General features: G+C 46.2%; 1 protein-coding gene across 4 annotated transcripts in view; it reads left to right on the top strand.

Moving 5' to 3' along the window:
* SIPA1L2 (signal induced proliferation associated 1 like 2) overlaps positions 1-18,292 on the top strand; it is a 177,764-nt gene that overhangs the window by 56,968 nt on the left and 102,504 nt on the right. For all 4 annotated transcript variants that reach the window (XM_077751641.1, XM_077751640.1, XM_077751638.1 and 1 more), the window contains exon 2: positions 8,303-10,035. In XM_077751641.1, coding sequence (XP_077607767.1) covers positions 8,568-10,035 — 1,468 coding nt within the window. In that variant the 5' untranslated portion in view covers positions 8,303-8,567. The remainder of the gene's footprint in view (positions 1-8,302; positions 10,036-18,292) is intronic.

Below are 18,292 nucleotides of genomic sequence, written 5' to 3'. Positions count from 1 at the left end.
TCCGGTCAATCTCACGGTTTTGTGAGTTCAAGCCCCAAGTTAGGCTCTGCAGGGACAGCGCGGAGCCTGCTTGGGATTCTCTCTCTCTCTCTCTCTCTCTCTGCTCCTCCCCCACTTGGGGCTCTCTCTCTGTCTCTCTGTCAAAAATAAATAATGAACAAACAAACAAATAAATAAAATGAAGGAAATAAAAGAAAGTTACAGAAGAACACAAACCTTTCATTTGTCCCTTTAATTCACTATGGATTAGAACTCAGGATAGATTCATAATACACGGCCCTAGTGGAAACTGAGTCCTTTGGGCTTTTTACTAGGGTCTCTGTTTTACTCTGATGATGAACTCCTTAACTACGCCAAGGGGATCAGCTTTTCTGGGCACATCACTTGAGAAATTTTCTAAAAAACAGCGCAGAGTGCTTCCAAACATTAATTGTCTAACCCCGATGCGGGCATTAGACCAGAAGATTTTATGCTCCTCACAAATCTGAGGTTACCCCTTGGTTACAAAACCCCCAAAATGAGAATTTTGCTCTTTTTAATGCTTTCGTGGCCCAGAATATCTATCTGTGGTACCACCCCGTGGTTTAGTTCAAGTATCTAAGAACTGATTTTCACATTCAGATCTACCAAAAACTCAGCAGTAAAAGCATGATTACTGAACTTCTATATCCATTTATGACAATTATTAATAACAGCCCATTTATCACAGTGTCTCATCTCCTGGATTTTAGTGGTCTGCTCTGATAAGCATTTGAGTTAACGGATTGTGTTATAGCTCTTTAGCCGTAGCTTCAGTCAGTACCAGGCTGAATGTACTTGAACTTGGCGATTTTATGGTGAACGCATCTCAGACCTTAGTGCGAGCACACCCCTTCTCCTTTCGTCCTTCTTGGTCACAGGGAGGGTACAAGTGGGGACTGTTTGTCCCTCCCTTTAGTCGCTGCCCAATTATACATGTTCCTATTAGAGTTGCTGGAATATGAGGATGAAAAATAGGCATTTTTCAAGTAGTTAGACTTTTATTATAAGTCTGCCATATAATTTTAACCATTTTTTTCCTTGAATGAGGCTCCTAATTTGTGTGTTTTGTGGTTTTCAATCCATTTGCTACAGCTGCAATCCTGATAAGTGGCTCAATTATAACTGTAATATTGGTCTTAAAGACTCACTGATGTCTCATGGAAAACTTTGAAAAACATTCTATCTAAAGACAATTATGCTTAAATATCACATTTTCTCCATTTCTCTGTTCTATCCTTTACAAATTATTGCCAGGACCATTAGCATGAGAACAGATTATTCCTTCAAGCTCTAAAATTCTTCAGTTTCTCCTTCCATCGTGGGTTGATGCCTTGCCTAGCTAGCCCAGTCCTCACCAGCGGCCCCCCTACCACCCGTGAGGTCACACTGGTTCGGATGTAGATTTTTTTAGCACCCACAGATGGGCGTTTTTAGTGGGGAGCAAGAGCTGAAGACTTTGATGGAATGTAGGAATAATTGGAAACGGTGGGGGAGGGGCAATGCCCTTGACATCAAAACTGAGCTCAAAGAAAGGAAGAAAACTGTAGAAATTCTAATTAGCGATCATTCAGACACGGATTCCGTACCCTCTCCGGTCTTGGCAAATGGTCAGTTGAGTAGGTTTGGGAGATTACCTGGAGAGGTGGGCATCCGTGCAGCTCATTAGACCTCATTGCAGATTTTTAATCGATTCTCTTTATTATGGCCTAAAGAAGGAATTAAATACCTTCCTTTTTTTTTTGATGTTCAGTTTTTTGTAGCCCTACCAAGTTGGCAACTTGAGTTCATTTAGCCGTGGAGTAAAGAAAGTAATACGTTCAAAGATCCTCTTAAGTACTGTCTTCATTTGCTAAGGCAAGAGGGGGTAAGCGGTAACGGCGGTGCCCATAAGCTGCACATGCAGGGGCTCTGTTTTATTTCACACCTTCCTAATATTGAATGAAATAGCACTTCTGTCTTTCATGGGAAAAATACCGTGGCCTTTTTGTTTGAGAACTCTGCATTTGCCCGTTTAAAACTCTCATACCAGTTTTTTACCATCTGTTAGAATGACCCACTAATTCCAGGACAGGACAGGAGCGACACAGTAAAACAGTGACATGGGGGCTCTTAGGTTCATATGGCTTCATGTCTAACCCGGGTGTGAGGCTTAGGGCCCCTTTTGACCAGCTCCGCTGATTGCACGGTTTCCCTTTGCCCTCCTTTTGTGGAGTGGTGCTGTCCGTGAGCCTATATCGAGATCCCCAGGAAGCCGGCAGCGGGCCACCTAACAGAAACGGAGGTCTGCAAACCATCAGCCGCTTGACCCGACTCAGAGCAGAACACAGACCGATGCGGGGATTAGCTACTGGGGCCTCCTCATTTCTCATCGTGTCTGGGATGAGCCATTAGCCTCAGGGATGCCACTGCTGAAATGCTTGTAAGATGAAGCATATGGCATGCTTTCCTTCCATACAGTTCGAAGACCTTGTCTGTACTCACCTCACTTGGCCCGTGCAGCAGTGGGCGATGGGAAGCTCTTTCCAGAGCGGATTAGCCATTGACTTTTATGTTCAGTGTAACCTGTCGTGGTAAGGATCTGGGCCTGCCTCATCACAGACAGCAGCCTGCAAAGAGCTAACAACTCTCCACATTTATCTGAGTTTCGGTAGTAAGTATGTTTCTGCAAAATTATGAAACTTTTATGATTGCGGGACACTCTGTAACTGTAAGGACTCGCCATGTAAATGTTAAACATTTTATCTTAGAAAAGGTTACTGTCTAGCACAGGAGGTTAGCAGCTTATTCACTTATTTAGTAATATGTATTGAACAGCTACCACACGCTGGAGACCATGCCTGGCATGGCCGGTAAGTGGTGAATGGAACAGACCCAGCCTTAGGGCCTTGTGGTGACAAGGTTGAAGCAGGTGGGTGTCTGGGAAAGGGAGGACACCACAGGCGTGTGTCACAGGCACCCCCGGTCAGGGACGAGGATGTCAGCTCGGCCCAGGCAGCTGGCGCTCCGTTTCCAGGGGCAGCGCAAACGCAGGTGTGGACAGCAGGCCTTTGAAGGCTGGAAAAGCACTCCGCATGTTTGGGCCACAGCACAGAGGACAAGGAGGAAGGACCCCGAGACACGGGGCTGCAGACTGAGCAGCACAGATCAGGAAGAGACTTGTCAGGGAGCACCTGGGTGGCTCAGTCAGTTGAGCATCCAGCTTCGGCTCAGGTCATGATCTCATGGTTCGTGGGTTCGAGCCCCACATCGGGCTCTGTGCTCACAGCTCAGAGCCTGGAACTGCTTCGGATTCTGTGTCTCCCTATCTCTCTGCCCCTCCCCTGCTCATGCTCTGCCTTTCTTTCTCTCAAAAATAAATAAATGTTAAAAAAAAAAAAACCACAGTTCTGTGCATGGGAGAGGTTGCATTTTCTTCTGTAATGATGCACACCTGTAATAATTGTGAGCTCTGTGCTTTTTTTTTGGGGGGGGGGGCGATCGCAGTTCCCTAATTTCTGCAGGCTCTTCTCTAAGATGCCATCCTTTTCCTGTCTCTTCTATCATTTCGGTGTCCAGCAAACCAGTCGGGCACGCCACCTCGCACCTGGGATTCACCGTGGGTTTGAGCACAGAGGACGTACAAATACTTGGTCCGTACCCAGAATAAATCTGGGGACAGATGTCCACAGGACCTTCCTTACATTCACGTGCTGCGTGCAACTAAGAGTGCAAATTTCAGTCCTTCCAAAACTTCTCAGCTGAATGCTGCATGCTAACAGGCAAAGGTGCAAAGTTAGAACTTGCAGAAAAAGTAAAGATAATGAAAGATGGCAGAAGAGTCTTCTGTGCCAGACGTGCTGCCCTAGAGCCCTGATCCACGGCCCTGCAGGGAGACCATGATTCACTGGTGCGGGGGTGCTGCGTGTGCGTCCACGTGCACATGCACGTTTGTGTCTCGCTCGCATCCGAAGCGTCACTGCTAGGTTCTGGATGATTTCAGAGGTCATTCCAGCTCATGCTTTAGATTTCCACTCCCTCCATTGTTTTTGCTTTTTGCATTTCTCTCTGTTGAAATCCTATACCATCCACTTTTTAAAGATCTTGATTTTAATTCTTCCCCACGTGCTGTAATATCTTTTTTAATTGCATGATGTTAATATTCCTAGCGTAGCTTACAAACAAGCGCTGTAATTGTTTGAGGTGTTTTCTTTTTCCTGCAGTCATAAAAATAATTCGCCTAGTAATACTTTTTAAAAGAAGGTGCTGTGTATAATATGCCGTATTTAGTCATATTTAACAGGACGTGTAAAAGGAAGGCGCTGTCCATGACTGTATCACAAAGGTTGGCTTTGGGGAGCTATGGCGAGCTGGAAAATGTGGCTAGCCAGATGCGGGGCCAGGAGGGGGTCTGCTCTAGCCCCACTTCAACTCTTTTAATCAGCTACCAGGTCAGGAATTTTTTTGGCTTTGAACACTGAATTCCTAGCAGCCCACGTGAAATGTGCTAAAGGCCGTATATTTCTGTTAGAGCAGGGATCCTGCCCGAGAGGCTCTGGTCTTGATTTTGGATCCAAGTGCCAGAACTACACTTAGAATTCATTTCTTCATGTGCCAGGCGATCAGCAACACAGTACAAAGTAGTTCGGTTATTGAATTTACTATCTTTGGTCTTGCACTGAGTATAAATATGGTCTCTCAGAAAGAACCTTTGAAGTGGATCTGGACTACACAAAAATGTAACTCAAACGGAATAACCCCCCCAAAAAGGTAATTCATTGGCTCAAGCAACTGAAAAAGCCCCTGGGTAGAGCTGGTGCCCGGTCCAGTTAGAGTCAAGACCTCTGTCCTTGGGATTCCTTCTTTCCCTCCTGAGTCGCAGCCTTTATGCTGTCGTTCCCATTCTCGGTCACACGGCAAGTGAGCTCTGCGGCTCTAAGTATGTGTGCTGTTGAGTCTACTGTTCTTTTTTGCTTTATGACAAACATAATAATAAAATTCAGCACAAATTCATCTGTTTATAATTGTTTCTGTTACTTATGTTTAAAAATAATCTTGGGGCACCTGGCTGAGCACCTGACTTCAGCTCAGGACATGATCTCACAGCTCGTGGGTTTGAGCCCTGCGTCGGGCTCTGTGCTGACAGCTCAGAGCCTGGAGCCTGCTTCAGATTCTGTGTCTCCCTCTCTCTCTGCCCCTCCCTAGCTTGCATGTTGTCTCTCTCTCTCAAAAATGAACATTAAAAAAAATTTTTTAATAATAAAAAAGTAAAACTAATCTTATTTTTTCACAATGTATCGCCTTCCATTTCTACAGGAGATCTGTGGAATAAAGATTTTGTGGTTTTAAATTGTCTGTTACAAACGATGATAAATTTAGACATGTAAAAGGGTGTGAATGCTCAGAATAGACCGCTGACTATTTTATGGTGTTTTTCCAGAAGTAATTATTCAGTGAGTGTGTTGCCCTTGTTAGGTTTCTGTGTCTCACACATCTCCCGGCACATGGCTTGGCCCTAGAGCTGCCCCCAGAAGAGTGGGGAGTGGGTTCCCGATATGAGGAGGTGCTGGTCTGCTCAGCTTGAGGCACAGTGGGCTTGGGCCAGAGTCCTAACTGCACCCAAGTCGTGAGAACCTTCTTGCTTTGACTGCCACATGCTGCATGAATCTTGGTATTTTCAGTGTATGCCACGGCATGGAAAAGAAAGACAGGGCTACTTCCTAAGTTGTTTTAAATAGCATGTGGTCTCATACATGGGAGTATAAAGGAGTTTTAAATGGTTAAGATGGCTCATTGCATCTCACTTGGTCATATTTTTATGTAGCGACTGGTTTTATGTTTCTGTCGTCTTCAGCGAGACTCAGTCTTTACGTTTTACATACTTGGATCCGTTTTGGGAATTTGTGGTTTGCTAGGCAATCATTAGTTTCCTGTTTTCAAAGTCCTTGCTATACAGTTGCTTGTGGTATGATTCTTTTTATGCTTAATATTTATTTTAATCTCCTGTATATGTGGTCATGTTTCCTTTCTCATGTCGAAATTTGTATAGTATTGTTCTCTCTCTCTCTCTGTCTCTCTCTCTCTGCCTTTTTCAGGCTTGGGAAGGAATAGATCTGTTTTCTTGCTCTTTTTTAAAGAACTACCATTTGGATTTGTCTGTCCCTTTTCTACCTTGTTTTTCCCTTACTCCATTAATTTGAGCTTTTATCTTTATTCATTCTGTCTTTCCTGGTTTCTTTGAGGGCATTTTGTTCTAATATTTTAAGGCGGTGAGGGCTTAGCCACTGATTGTATTTCTTCAAAGTACACAGTTTGTTGGTTTTGGTGGGCGTGGTTCTTCCTTCTTTATACACAGTTAATTAATATGTAATTTACAGTATATAATTGCAAATGAGTGTCCTGTTAATGCCTGTTGAGAATTCACATATCTCTCTACCAACATAGAAATAATTTGTAAGCCTTCAAATTTCATTGTGCTCTATAAGCAGCAGGATTATTAATAAAATTTATATTTTATGTAGAAGCCGGTCTAGTAAATCAAATACCATATCAGCAGAGAGATTCTAGGCAACAAGTTGTTTTCTTTCATATCTCAGTTGTCGTTTTTTCAGTTTCCAGGAAAGGATTCTATAATAGCCTAAATTGTACAGGACATAACTCTCATTGAGAATCATCCGTGGTCCTTTTATACACAATAATTCCAAGTGAAATAGAGAAGACGCAAGCCTGTCTCTTCTCTTTCTGAGAACCATGGACAGACACCAGTCTGGTTCACTGAAGCGTCTGATTGTTCTCCCTTCGTTTATCACATCCTAAAACATCATTATATTTCCTCAGTTATGAAATTGCCCTGGGAATAGACAACATCTTATCATTCCCAGACTCGTTTTTTTTTTTTCTCCCAATGAGGGGAAAGCAAGCTGCCATGATAAGAAAATATCAGTTATTCCAAGAGACTACCTACCACATGTTCATCTCAAAGCCATTAAGAACCCATCGGAGGGGCGCCTGGCTGGCTCAGTCAGTGGAGCATGTGACTCTTAATCTCAGGGTCGCGAGTTCGAGCCCCACGTTGGTGTAGAGATTACTTAAGAAAAAAGAACCTATTGGAAAGAGTTCTGCTGTTGTTCAGCTAGTTGGAACTTTAATATTTTCTAACATATATTTGCATTTTGTAATGCTTTGCTGGGGACTGAGAGAAATCAGCAGTATTATACCTTTATTACCATCATTATTTTCAGAATCAGAGCCATTCATTCATTCTTATGCCAACAAGGAAGGCATCCTGAAGTTGAGAACATAATCGTGTACCTGGAAGATATTTTTTATCTAATTAGAGATAGGATACATTGAAACAATCATGTGTAATTAAAGAAAAGAGTTAATTAAAACCCAAGTGTTGGGGCACCTAGGTGGCTCAGTCGGTTGAGCATCTGGCATCGACTCAGGTCATGATCTTGTGGTTTGTGAGTTCGAGCCCCACATCGCGCTCTGTGCTGACAGCTCAGAGCCTGGAGCCTGCTTTGGATTCTGAGTTTCCCTATCTGTCTCTGCCCCTCCCCTGCTCATGCTCTGTCTCTCTCTTTCTCCCTCAAAAATAAACATTTTTCAAAAAGGAGAAGAGACACTTGTTCAGATACCCAATTCTTAAAGGCTCCTTCCCACTTCACCAGGAATCTCTGCGAGTTCTTACTTGATTGCAAGACCGCACTCTAAAAACACATTGTGAACGCCTGTTATTAACCCTTTTGCTGCAGGACATTCTGAGTTTAAATATTTTGAAAGAAAGTATAATACTGTTCAAAAAATTATGTGACCATTGTGTTACTCTTACAACTAATTAAAGTGTTTTGTTTACCTGATTTAAGCCAGGCCACATTAATAGGTAATGTTGGTACAGAGATGAAGGGCATGTTCTTGGCTGAGAGGAACTTGAAGTCAGCTAGCGGAGGAGACTGGTCAATAAACAGTAAACCAACCAGTAGGAGCATAATGAGATCTGCTACCATAAGTGTAGACACAGGTGCCGTGGGGACACAAAGGAAGCAGCCTTTGTCAGATGTGGGCTGAGGCAGAGTTTCTTGGGAAGGGTACTGCTTCATCTCCAGTATAAATGCCGGCCAGCCAAGCAGAGCAAGAAGACAGAGAGAAGCATGAACGGCAGAGACATGAAACTTCGTGACAGTTTGGGGGAATTGGGGATGGGCAGAAATTGGAGAGAAGGACAGAGAAGGAACCATATGTAGAACGTATTGAACTTGAGCTACCAGAATCGCTAATGGCTATTTTCTGTGTTTTAATTCAGGTGAAGGAAATACCCGAGGCCAGATGTCTTAAGGAATTGCCCTTGAAAAGGACAGAGGCATACAATAGTATTCCGACATCTGAGAAGCCAGCTGGTTTTGCAAAAACCATACTCTGAGGATGTTGTTTGCTTTTGGTTAAAAAGAGAGAGCACCACTATCGAGGAAGCCTTTATCTGTGCATTTCTGATCGCGTTGTAAAGAACCATGTGATTAGTTTCACCTCTGTCTTGCTGGTGACACTTGGAGCTTCCTGCCTCGGCAGACATGAGCGACCCAAGGCAGTCCCAAGAAGAGAAGCACAAGCTTGGCAGGGCCTCGTCCAAGTTCAAGGATCCTCCCAGAATCATGCAGTCGGATGACTATTTTGCTCGAAAATTTAAAGCCATTAATGGCAACCTGGGCCCCGCCACCTCTTTAAATGCCTCGAATTCCACCGAGAGTGGTGGCAGTCCGGCTAATGGCACCCCAGCCATGCCCAAGATGGGCGTGAGAGCAAGAGTGTGCGAGTGGCCCCCCAAGAAAGACTGCTCCAAGGAGCTGACCTGCAAGGCGCTGTGGGAAAGCCGGTCTCAGACCAGCTACGAAAGCGTCGCGTCCCTCACGCACAATGGGCAAGGCGACGGGCAGCAAGAGCAGCTCGATCTAGACTTTGTGGAGGCGAAGTACACCATCGGGGACATCTTTGTTCACTCTCCTCAAAGAGGGCTGCACCCCATAAGGCAGAGAAGCAACAGTGACGTCACCATCAGCGACATCGACGCCGAAGACATCTTAGACCAAAATGCGGTGAACCCCAACACCGGGGCCGCCCTCCACCGGGAGTACGGGAGCACATCTTCCATTGACCGGCAGGGTTTGTCCGGCGAGAACTTCTTTGCGATGCTCAGAGGGTACCGAGTAGAGAATTACGACCACAAAGCGATGGCTCCTTTTGGGTTCCCTGAGTGTTTCCCCTGCGATCCTGCAATCTCCCCCAGCCTCCACGCGGCGGCTCAGATATCCAGGGGAGAATTTGTCCGCGTCTCAGGACTGGACTACATGGACAGTGCCCTCCTCGTGGGGAGAGACAGGGACAAGCCTTTCAAACGGAGGTTAAAGTCGGAGTCGGTGGACACGTCCCTCTTCCGGAAGCTGCGAGCTGTTAAAAGTGAACACGAAACGTTCAAGTTCACATGTGATCCGGAAGACGGTCGTCTGGAGCGGGGTGTCCGCCCTTGGAATTGCCAGCGGTGTTTTGCACATTATGATGTCCAGAGCATTTTGTTTAATATCAACGAAGCCATGGCTACGAGGGCCAACGTGGGGAAGCGGAAAAACATCACCACAGGGGCCTCGGCAGCATCCCAGACCCAGATGCCGGCAGGCCAGACGGGCAACTGTGAGTCCCCTCTGGGCAGCAAGGAGGACCTCAACTCCAAGGAGAACCTGGACGCAGATGAGGGAGACGGGAAAAGCAACGAGCTCGTCCTGAGTTGTCCCTACTTTCGCAACGAGACGGGCGGGGAGGGCGACAGAAGGATCGCGCTTTCCCGTGCCAGCTCCTCATCATTCAGCTCTGGGGAAGGCTGCTCCTTCGAGTCCTCCCTGAGCTCGCACTGCACCAATGCCGGCGTCTCAGTCCTAGAAGTGCCCCGAGAGAACCAGCCCATTCACCGGGAGAAAGTGAAGCGCTACATCATAGAGCACATCGACCTCGGGGCCTATTATTACCGCAAGTTCTTCTACGGGAAAGGTAAGGGAGAGCCCTGGGGGTGAGTGCATCAGGCCGGCTGTGGTATGCTGCTTTGGGCTGGAGCACCTTCACCGGAGAGACCGAGGCCAGGGCCTCCTGGGCTGTCGTGGACCCTCCATTGCTGCCAGACCCCTTCCTCAGGAATCCCCACTTCCTGCCTTTGCTGAGATGATCCCCAGTGTGGAATTGCCTCCTCTCTCTTGCTTTCTCTTCCCCAGTTTGTGAGCATCACAGATGTCAGACTTGTTTTAGATTCCCCCCTCTTTTGTTAAATATCTTTTATCTATTTATTTTGAGAGAGAGAGAGCGCACATGGGCAAGGGAAGGGGAGAGAGGGAGAATCCCAAGCGTGTTCTGCACTGTCAGCGCAGAGCCCAGTGCAGGCCTCGAACTCACGAACTGTAAGATCATAACCTGAGCCAAAAACAAGAGTTGTACACTTAACCGACTGAGCCACTCAGGCACCCCGTGTTTTAAAATGTTTATTTCTTTATTTTGAGAGAGAGACAGAGACAGAACATGTGAGTGGGAGAGGGACAGAGAGAGAAAGAGAATCCCAAGCAGGCTCCATGCTGACAGCGCAGAGCCCAATGTGAGGCTTGAACTCACAAACCAGGAGATCATGCCCTGGGCCAAGATCAAGAGGCAGATGCCTGAACAATTGAGCCACCCAGGCGCTCCTAGATTTACCCCTTTTAAGACCTCTTCCCTGGGTTCACATGTATCCCTCCCTTCTTCCTCTGAATAATCTCTCCTCCTGTTTACAGTGGATAATTCTGTCAGGGCTTCTCCCCCTCTAGTCTTTTCTGTGATTTTCCGTACACCTCTGCTTCGTCTTTCCACTTCTGTGTTTTCACAGCTCCTGCTGCACTGTGTGTGCATTGCAAGTGTTGAGTAAATCTTTGCTGAAAGCGTGTATAAATTAGCACGACAAATAGTCTTCCTGCAGTTCTATAAATGGCCTTCAAGGCTGAGATGCAAACAATTCTTTGGTATTGTGATTTTAGAGATTCTTTTGTCCTAGGTGACATAGTGTTTACTTTTATTTAGATTTTCAGGCTTGCAGGCTACATTCCTTAGAAGTTGAAGAGGAACGCCTTTATAGAAGTATCCTTAGTTATCGCAGGGATGTGAAATGTGCTCGGTGTGCGACACCTGCAGAGAAACACATCCCACACATAAGGCAGCCACACTGACTCAGTAAAAACACTCAGGGCATCTCGCTGCTTTCTTCTCGGGTGCAGCTTACCACCTTGGCCCCTTTCTTACAGGACAGTACACTTTTTCTTTCTTTTCTTTTAAAGTAGGCTTCATGCCCAGGCTGCAGCCCAACGTGGGGCTTGAACTCATGACCCTGAGATCAGGAGTCGGATGCTTAACTGATTGAGCCACCCTGGCACCCCTTGGACAGCTTGCTTTTCAGGGCTGTCTTCTTCTGTTTTCCATGGGCCCAGCAGCCAGTCTGGGAAAGCTTCTCCACCGTCTGTCTTTTTCGTGCATAAACCGTTATGCTGCGAGTGTGGATAAAACTGCAAGCTGACTGGTGTATGTCGGATCGGCTTCTGTCTTCAGAACGTTTGCGTGCATTTTTTTTTTAAGAAGTTTTTAAAATATTTACTTATTTTTGAGAGAGAGAGGGAGTCAGAGCACAAGTGGGGGATGAGCAGGGAGAGAGGGAGACACAGAATCTGAAGCAGGTTCACGGCTCTGAGCTGTTAGCACAGAGCCTGACGCGGGGCTCGAACTCATGAGCTGTGAGATCATGACCTGAGCTGAATTCGGACGCTTAACCGACTGAGCCACCCAGGTGCCTCTGCGTGCACTATTTGACTCCACTTGGTTCTTTTCGGTGGTGGGTTGGGGTGTAATTCAGACTCCGGGCGGTCACTCCATCCTACTTCAGTCCCTGGAGCTTTGATACATTCCTCCATGGGCTACAGGCTCAAAAGAATTTGCTTGCTGGATAGATTGCAGTGGTTACATTCATAATTTTTTCCCCTCAGTTCTGCGTGAATTCAGATTTAACCAGTGATCCATAATCGTATCAATGATAGGATGATTATGATGTTGGATGAGTAGCTGAATTAGGCCCTTACCTTACAGCCGGTCACATATTTGCGTTATCTTTCTGTTTTCATAACGATGACATAATGGGGCTGGAATAGTTCTGTCAGCGGGCCTTGGTTGCCGAGGTGTGTCTCTCTGCTCCCCATCTCAATCCTGGCTTCTGGTAGACCTCGGGGAAACTTGAACTTCCTTTTTTAGTCTGTGCCGTATGAAAGAATGCCGGGCCCCCATGACTGTCCAGCGGCAGCACATAACGAATAACAAAATCCTGTTCCAGGATGGTCTCCAGAGGGAGGCTAGTTATTTTTGGAAAGGGAGGCTGTGAAGAAATAGGCTCCCCAATTAAGATTCTCTTCATTGACGAAGCCATGGCTGTCGATGCCTGCAGCAAAGTAGCCTCTTAGAATTACGATCCCCTGAAATCCCCAGGCAGTGAATCATCATGGCTTAGCTGAGTTTTGTAAATAGTTTGTGGTTCACCCTCTAAAGTGTCAGAATGTGCAAGTCCTGTGTGTGTGGGGGGGGAATGTGTAGATTTATGCAGATGCTGAACGCCAGCGTCCCCATGTGTCCTCTGGGACCCGAGTGGATTAAGTATACATGTCCGTGTACATGGAATGAGGGGTGGACACTTTCTGCAGCCCAGGTCACCACCATTAACGACCTTAGGTCTATTCTGATCTGTCGGTGCTGCGTTCTGTTAGTCCCCTTGACCACTTTATCGTAGGTTTTTGGGTTTGTTTTTTTTTTCCTTCCTTGAACTCTCCATCGTCACCTCCTGGTAGCTTTAAAGAGTGTCAGTGAGCAGCGTATTTCTTCTGTGTTTTCTGATTTGCTATTTAGGATTTTCCAGGGCGCCGGAAAGAACCTCGGCAAATGTGCTCGCTTTGAAAGTAGATTTCAAAATAAGCTCCAGACAAGAACTTGAGGGCGGAATCCCCTGGGGACGCAGACTGAGGCTTGGGGGTCTCCCGTCTGGCTCTGTGAATGGGCCCGGCAGGTGGAATCAAGCGCCTCTGCAAATGAGGGCGCACGGTGGTGATCCCTAAGATGGCCTCGTCTGGTACTTTGCGGTGCTGTTGGATCAGCAGTGGATTCAAGAAGAGAAAGCAACCGAGCTGGCCCCTCTGCTCTGGCCCCGCAGCCCTGAACTCTTCCGCTTTCTTCTATATTTAGCTCTTCCCCCGTGGGCCTGTGTGTCTCAGAATGAAATTGGCCACCACAGCCTCTGCCGTTGACAGCCCTGCTGGACCCCTCTGCAGAGCCCCGAAGGAATGGGGGCAAGTGCCACAATCCGTGGGCCAGGGCCTCCGTGGCACGGGGATGGAGACAGGCAGCTGGCTCACCACCCCGCCTTCAACCTCTGGACTTGGACCTGCACACACACCCCAAATTTCAGGAACATCATTGTGCAACCAAAAAACAGAGGCCCCAGGGCAGCCTGGCCCAGTATAGGGTGTGTTCATGGGGGGGCAGAGCTTTTTTCTTTTCTTTTTTTCTTTTCCCTTCGCTCAGTTTTCCTCTCTGGAAGCAGACGTTCAGGGATCTTTTCATACTCTCCCGAATGCCTTTTCCTTCTTTCCACTCTCCATTGTTTTCTGTGAAATTTCATTTTCAAAAGAATGAAGCAGCTCCCAGCCGCTGGAGAAGGTTTCAAGTACAGAGCCTTAAGTACTTTACCCTTTACTGGATGGGTGACGTGCGGCCGCCCTTTGTGCGAGGAGCGCTCCTCTGACCCACACTTGTTGGACGGGCCAGGTGACAGCCATGCAGGGGAGTGGCCAGCCCGTAGCAAGCTGTGGGGCAAATGTAGCCTTGAGTGAAACAGCCTTTTTTTTTTTTTTTTAATTAAAAAAATTAATTTTTGGGGGTGCCTGTGTGGCTTAGTCAAGCGTCCGACTTTCGCTTAGGTCATGATCTCGCGGTTTGTGGGTTCAAGCACCACGTCGGGCTCTGTGCTGACTGCCAGCTCAGAGCCTGGAACCTGTTTCAGAGTCTGTGTCTCCCTCTCTCTCTGACCCTCCCCTGCTCACGCTGTCTCTCTCTCTCCTAGAAATAAGTTTAAAAATAGAAATAAATTTTTAAAAATATATATATTTTTTTAAAAAATTAAATTTTTTAACTAGGTTCTCTCCTACGGTGTTTCCTTCTAGATGATGTGAAGAGGTACTTAGGAAACGGTGGTATGATATCTGCTCTTGAGAAGACTGCCATTTAAATTTTTTTAATGTTTATTTAATTCTGGGTGGTGTGTGGAGGAGGAACAAGGGTGGGGCAGAGAGAGAGGGAGACAAAGAATCCAAAGCAGGGTCTAGGCTCCCAGCTGTCAGCACAGAGCCCGATGCGGGCCTCGAACCCACGAACTGTGAGATCATGACCTGAGCTGAAGTCGGACGCTCAACCGCTTAACTGACTGAGCCCCCCAGGTGCCCCTAGAGTGAAACAGCTTTTTAAGGGAGAGCAGGGATTGAGGCCAGCGCAGAGAGTACTGTCTAAGGATTCTCACTCTTACTGACGATGCCCGTGAAGAAATGGGTTCAGCCCACCACACTCCTATTTCATGGGAGCCCCAGTGAAATCACAGTGTCCGCCTTCTGTGAGTTTTCCATTTGGGAAGCAGGTGGCAAGGAAGGGCCGCTTGGACAAGGATTCTGGTTGTATGCATCTGTTTGGATACCCAGGAGCTTCTGTGCTGCACGGAGGCCGGCTTCGCCTCCTTCTGGACCTCCTGGGCCCTGGGAGCCACTGGCCAGCAACGGGCTGTCCCCAGCGGGGCTGGCGTGGAGCTGCAGGACCGCCAAGACACGCCGTGGGTCCCCGTGTGCCAACCGCATCTTGTCCTTTTTTGGAAATTGCACAGCGGCAGAGCCACTCGAGAGCTCTGAAACTGTTCTCTCTTCCTTAGTTCAGACCATGCAGACCAGAGCTGCCCTAGACAAGAATAGCTCTAGAAGGCAGCCTGCATCATTTGGGGGCAAAACGAAGTCAAACCAGAGAGAGAAAACTGGATCTCTTTGGTGACTCTGGTGTCTTCACGCCGTTAGGACAGTGTTTTATGTGGGCACGGGAACATGCCCCTTACTGTGGGGAAAAATACTAACATTGCCAACCATATACCTTTTTTTGGCCTAGAATTCTTCCACAGCATGTAAGTATTATATGATCATTATAGGAAAATAAAGTCAAGAAGCAAAAGAAAAAGGAATAAAATCAGCCCAGTCCATCCCTAGGAGATAATCACCATGAACAGTTCCTTCTTTATCCGGGTAGGCTTTTTCTGATGCAGATACATTCATGTAAATGGAACCTTCTATTGCTGGGTCTGTGGAACTTGCTCTGGGTGTTCATCCTTCTGTGGTACTATGTGTATTGCTGCGTCAGCATTTTACAAGCCGTTATCAATTATCATTATCTGCATGGGGAGATGGATGCCAGGTGTTTGTCCCCCATGATCCAGGCAGAAGAGTTAGTGACTGGATTTGCTTTATTTCAGAGAAAAACCCTCCAGCTTGATAGAGGCACAATGATAAAGGGACATCTATTTCTTAGTTCATGCACTGTCCTTCTAACTCTCTCTCTCTCAAAAATACATACACATTAAAAAATTTTTAAATAAATTATAAAAAACATTTTAATTTAATAAAGTTTGAAAAATCATAAAAATTTGAATCCTAGCCTCCCCCTTCTCCACCTGAATGTGGACTGTGCCTAGTGACTCACTTCTGAGGGATGAGGCATGGAAGGGGGAAGAAGTCTGCGGTGGAGAAGTCTGGAAAGCACCACCCGAGCCAGGTCATCAAGGTCAGGATCAACAGTGGTAGGTCACGTGGTTAGTGTATACCCTTGACATGACAGGAATTGCATTTCTGGGGTCTTCCTACAAACCCATAAGCTTAGCCTGATGAGGAAATAGATCCGATACCAGCCAAGAGAGTTTCTGCAAAATCCCTACCCATTGCTCCTCAGAACTGCCAAGGTCATCCCAAACTAGGAGAGTCTGAGAAATGGTCACGGTCTACAGGAGCCTATAAGAGACATGACAGATAACTGTAATGGGGTATCCTGGATGGAATCCTGACATCAAAAAAGGACTTAGATAAAAACCAAGGACATCTGAATAAAGATGGACCTGATCAATATCCGTATCAATATCAATGCATTATTGGAATGAACATACCAGAGAGACGTAAGATGTTAACAACTAAGAGATCATACGGGGTGTGAGAGAACTCTGCCATCTTTGCAGCCTTTCTACAAATCAAAACCCACTTCCAAATGGTTTGCTTTAATTTTTTTTTAAAGGCAAGTCCTAAATTCTCATGATATATTTAACATGAGAATCTTTAAAATAACAAAAAGAGCTGGTAGGCAGTTCTTAAGAGTAACAAACCTACTGCTTTCTGTTACTTTTATTAAGCTATTTAGGATTCCTGCAAGCAGCCGACTCAGCCGCCTGTTTCAAATAGAGTGAAATTGACAAAATGTCACTTTCCCACAGCCCCTTTTATACACATCCACTGAACGCCAGGAGTATGTTTCTCAAACTTACCTAGAAGAGCAGGGGAATTGTGAGGCTTTAGAATTTACACTTTTCTTCTCTCTTTATTGAAATGCACAGACATTCCCTTTGAATTTCCCCTGAAATCTGCACATTGAGGCAAGGCAGTTGTGGGATGCCCTTTGGGACACCCTAGCTTCTCAGGCTCCCAAATTTCTGCTGAATTAACTCTGAAGAAAAGCTCTATGCCCAGCTCTTTTTTTCTCCCCCCCGGGATTTTCTATAACAAGCCCGAGGAAAGAAATATGTATCTTTCAGAAATCCTCTGTGAGGAACTGAATTGGTTTTACAGGGCAGGTTTTGTTGCAGATTGAAAAGCTAATCTTAGTCTGACCACTTGTCTCCCTTCTGTCTGGTGCTTTAAGGAGACCTGGCGTTTATGGTTCCGTCCCTCGCCTGTGATTTCCTTTCTTCTCTCTTTCTTATAAAAGGAATATGCCAGAGAGAACTTCTTTCATTTCTCCTTCCCATCTTAGCTTCACAAGACTTCTGGGGTGTGAGCAGATTGGAATTCTTTTTGGAAATATTTGGAACTTTCAGAGAAGAGTTTTTAGCTGCTTCCAGCAGGTGGATTGGGTCTCCAGCAAAAATCCCATCCTCACCACGATGTAGGGTGCAAGACTGGCCTCTTCCAGGTCCGTTTCTGCCCCAAGATGCCAGCCTTTCAGTTTTGAAGGCCCCTACGTGTGTCTTTGCGCAGCCCTGGACTCTGCCATTGGCACCGCCGGGGAATGAATTCCTCTTTTGGATATGTAGCATCTCCAAGAATTCTTTCTAGGACCTCTTTTCTCTAAGAAAAGCTCACTGTTTTTATTAACGACTCGTGACCAGCTCTATTTTAACTCACCTTTCTCTACGGTGGTTATTTTTGTCATGAGTATCTTCACGGAAAGATAGTATTTGTGCAGACGTGTGCTAAATGAATACATAAAAAGAACAGATTCTTCTAGAATCTGTAGAGTAGCCCTCTCACCAACTTACTCTTTGGTGGCTGGAGAATTACCTTCCTGCCAGTGGGAAGAAGGGCCCATCCACTCTGTGGCTGGAGGCCCGTAGCTGGTGGGCGGGACAGCACTACTGAAGGTGAAGAGTCCAGAATTTTCTGAAGCCCGACTCCTGGGTTCATGTCACAACTCAGTTTTAGGCAAGTCCTTTAACTCCTTTGTGCCTCAGTTAATCATCTATAAAATGGGATCATAATAAAAATATCTCCTGGGGGCACCTAGGTGGCTCAGTCAGTTAAGTGTCTGACTCTTGATTTCAGCTCAGGTCATGATCTCACAGTTCCATGAGTTCGAGCCCCACATTGGGCTCTGTGCTGACTGTGCAGAGCCTGCTTGGGATTCTCTGTTTCTCTCTCTCTCTCTCTCTCTCTCTCTGCCCCTCCCCTGCTCTCCCTCACTCTCTCAAAGTAAATACACTTATATATATATATATATATATCCATCCCATAAAGGGCTTAGACAGTGCCTATCACGAGGTACACATCCTCCTTGTCCAAGTTGTTCTTAAATAAACACGTAAAACTTTTCTGTCTAGAAAGAAACTCTTGTCCACACCACTGGTACATCATTTAAAGGGCAGTCCTTTATTTTAATGGTTAAAAGAAAAGGAGGGAAAACACAGAACCAT

The sequence above is a fragment of the Crocuta crocuta genome, unplaced genomic scaffold (genome assembly GCF_008692635.1).
Source record: "Crocuta crocuta isolate KB4526 unplaced genomic scaffold, BGI_CrCroc_1.0 scaffold59, whole genome shotgun sequence".
Taxonomy (NCBI): domain Eukaryota; kingdom Metazoa; phylum Chordata; class Mammalia; order Carnivora; family Hyaenidae; genus Crocuta; species Crocuta crocuta.
This window is presented reverse-complemented; position numbering and strand designations above follow the sequence as displayed.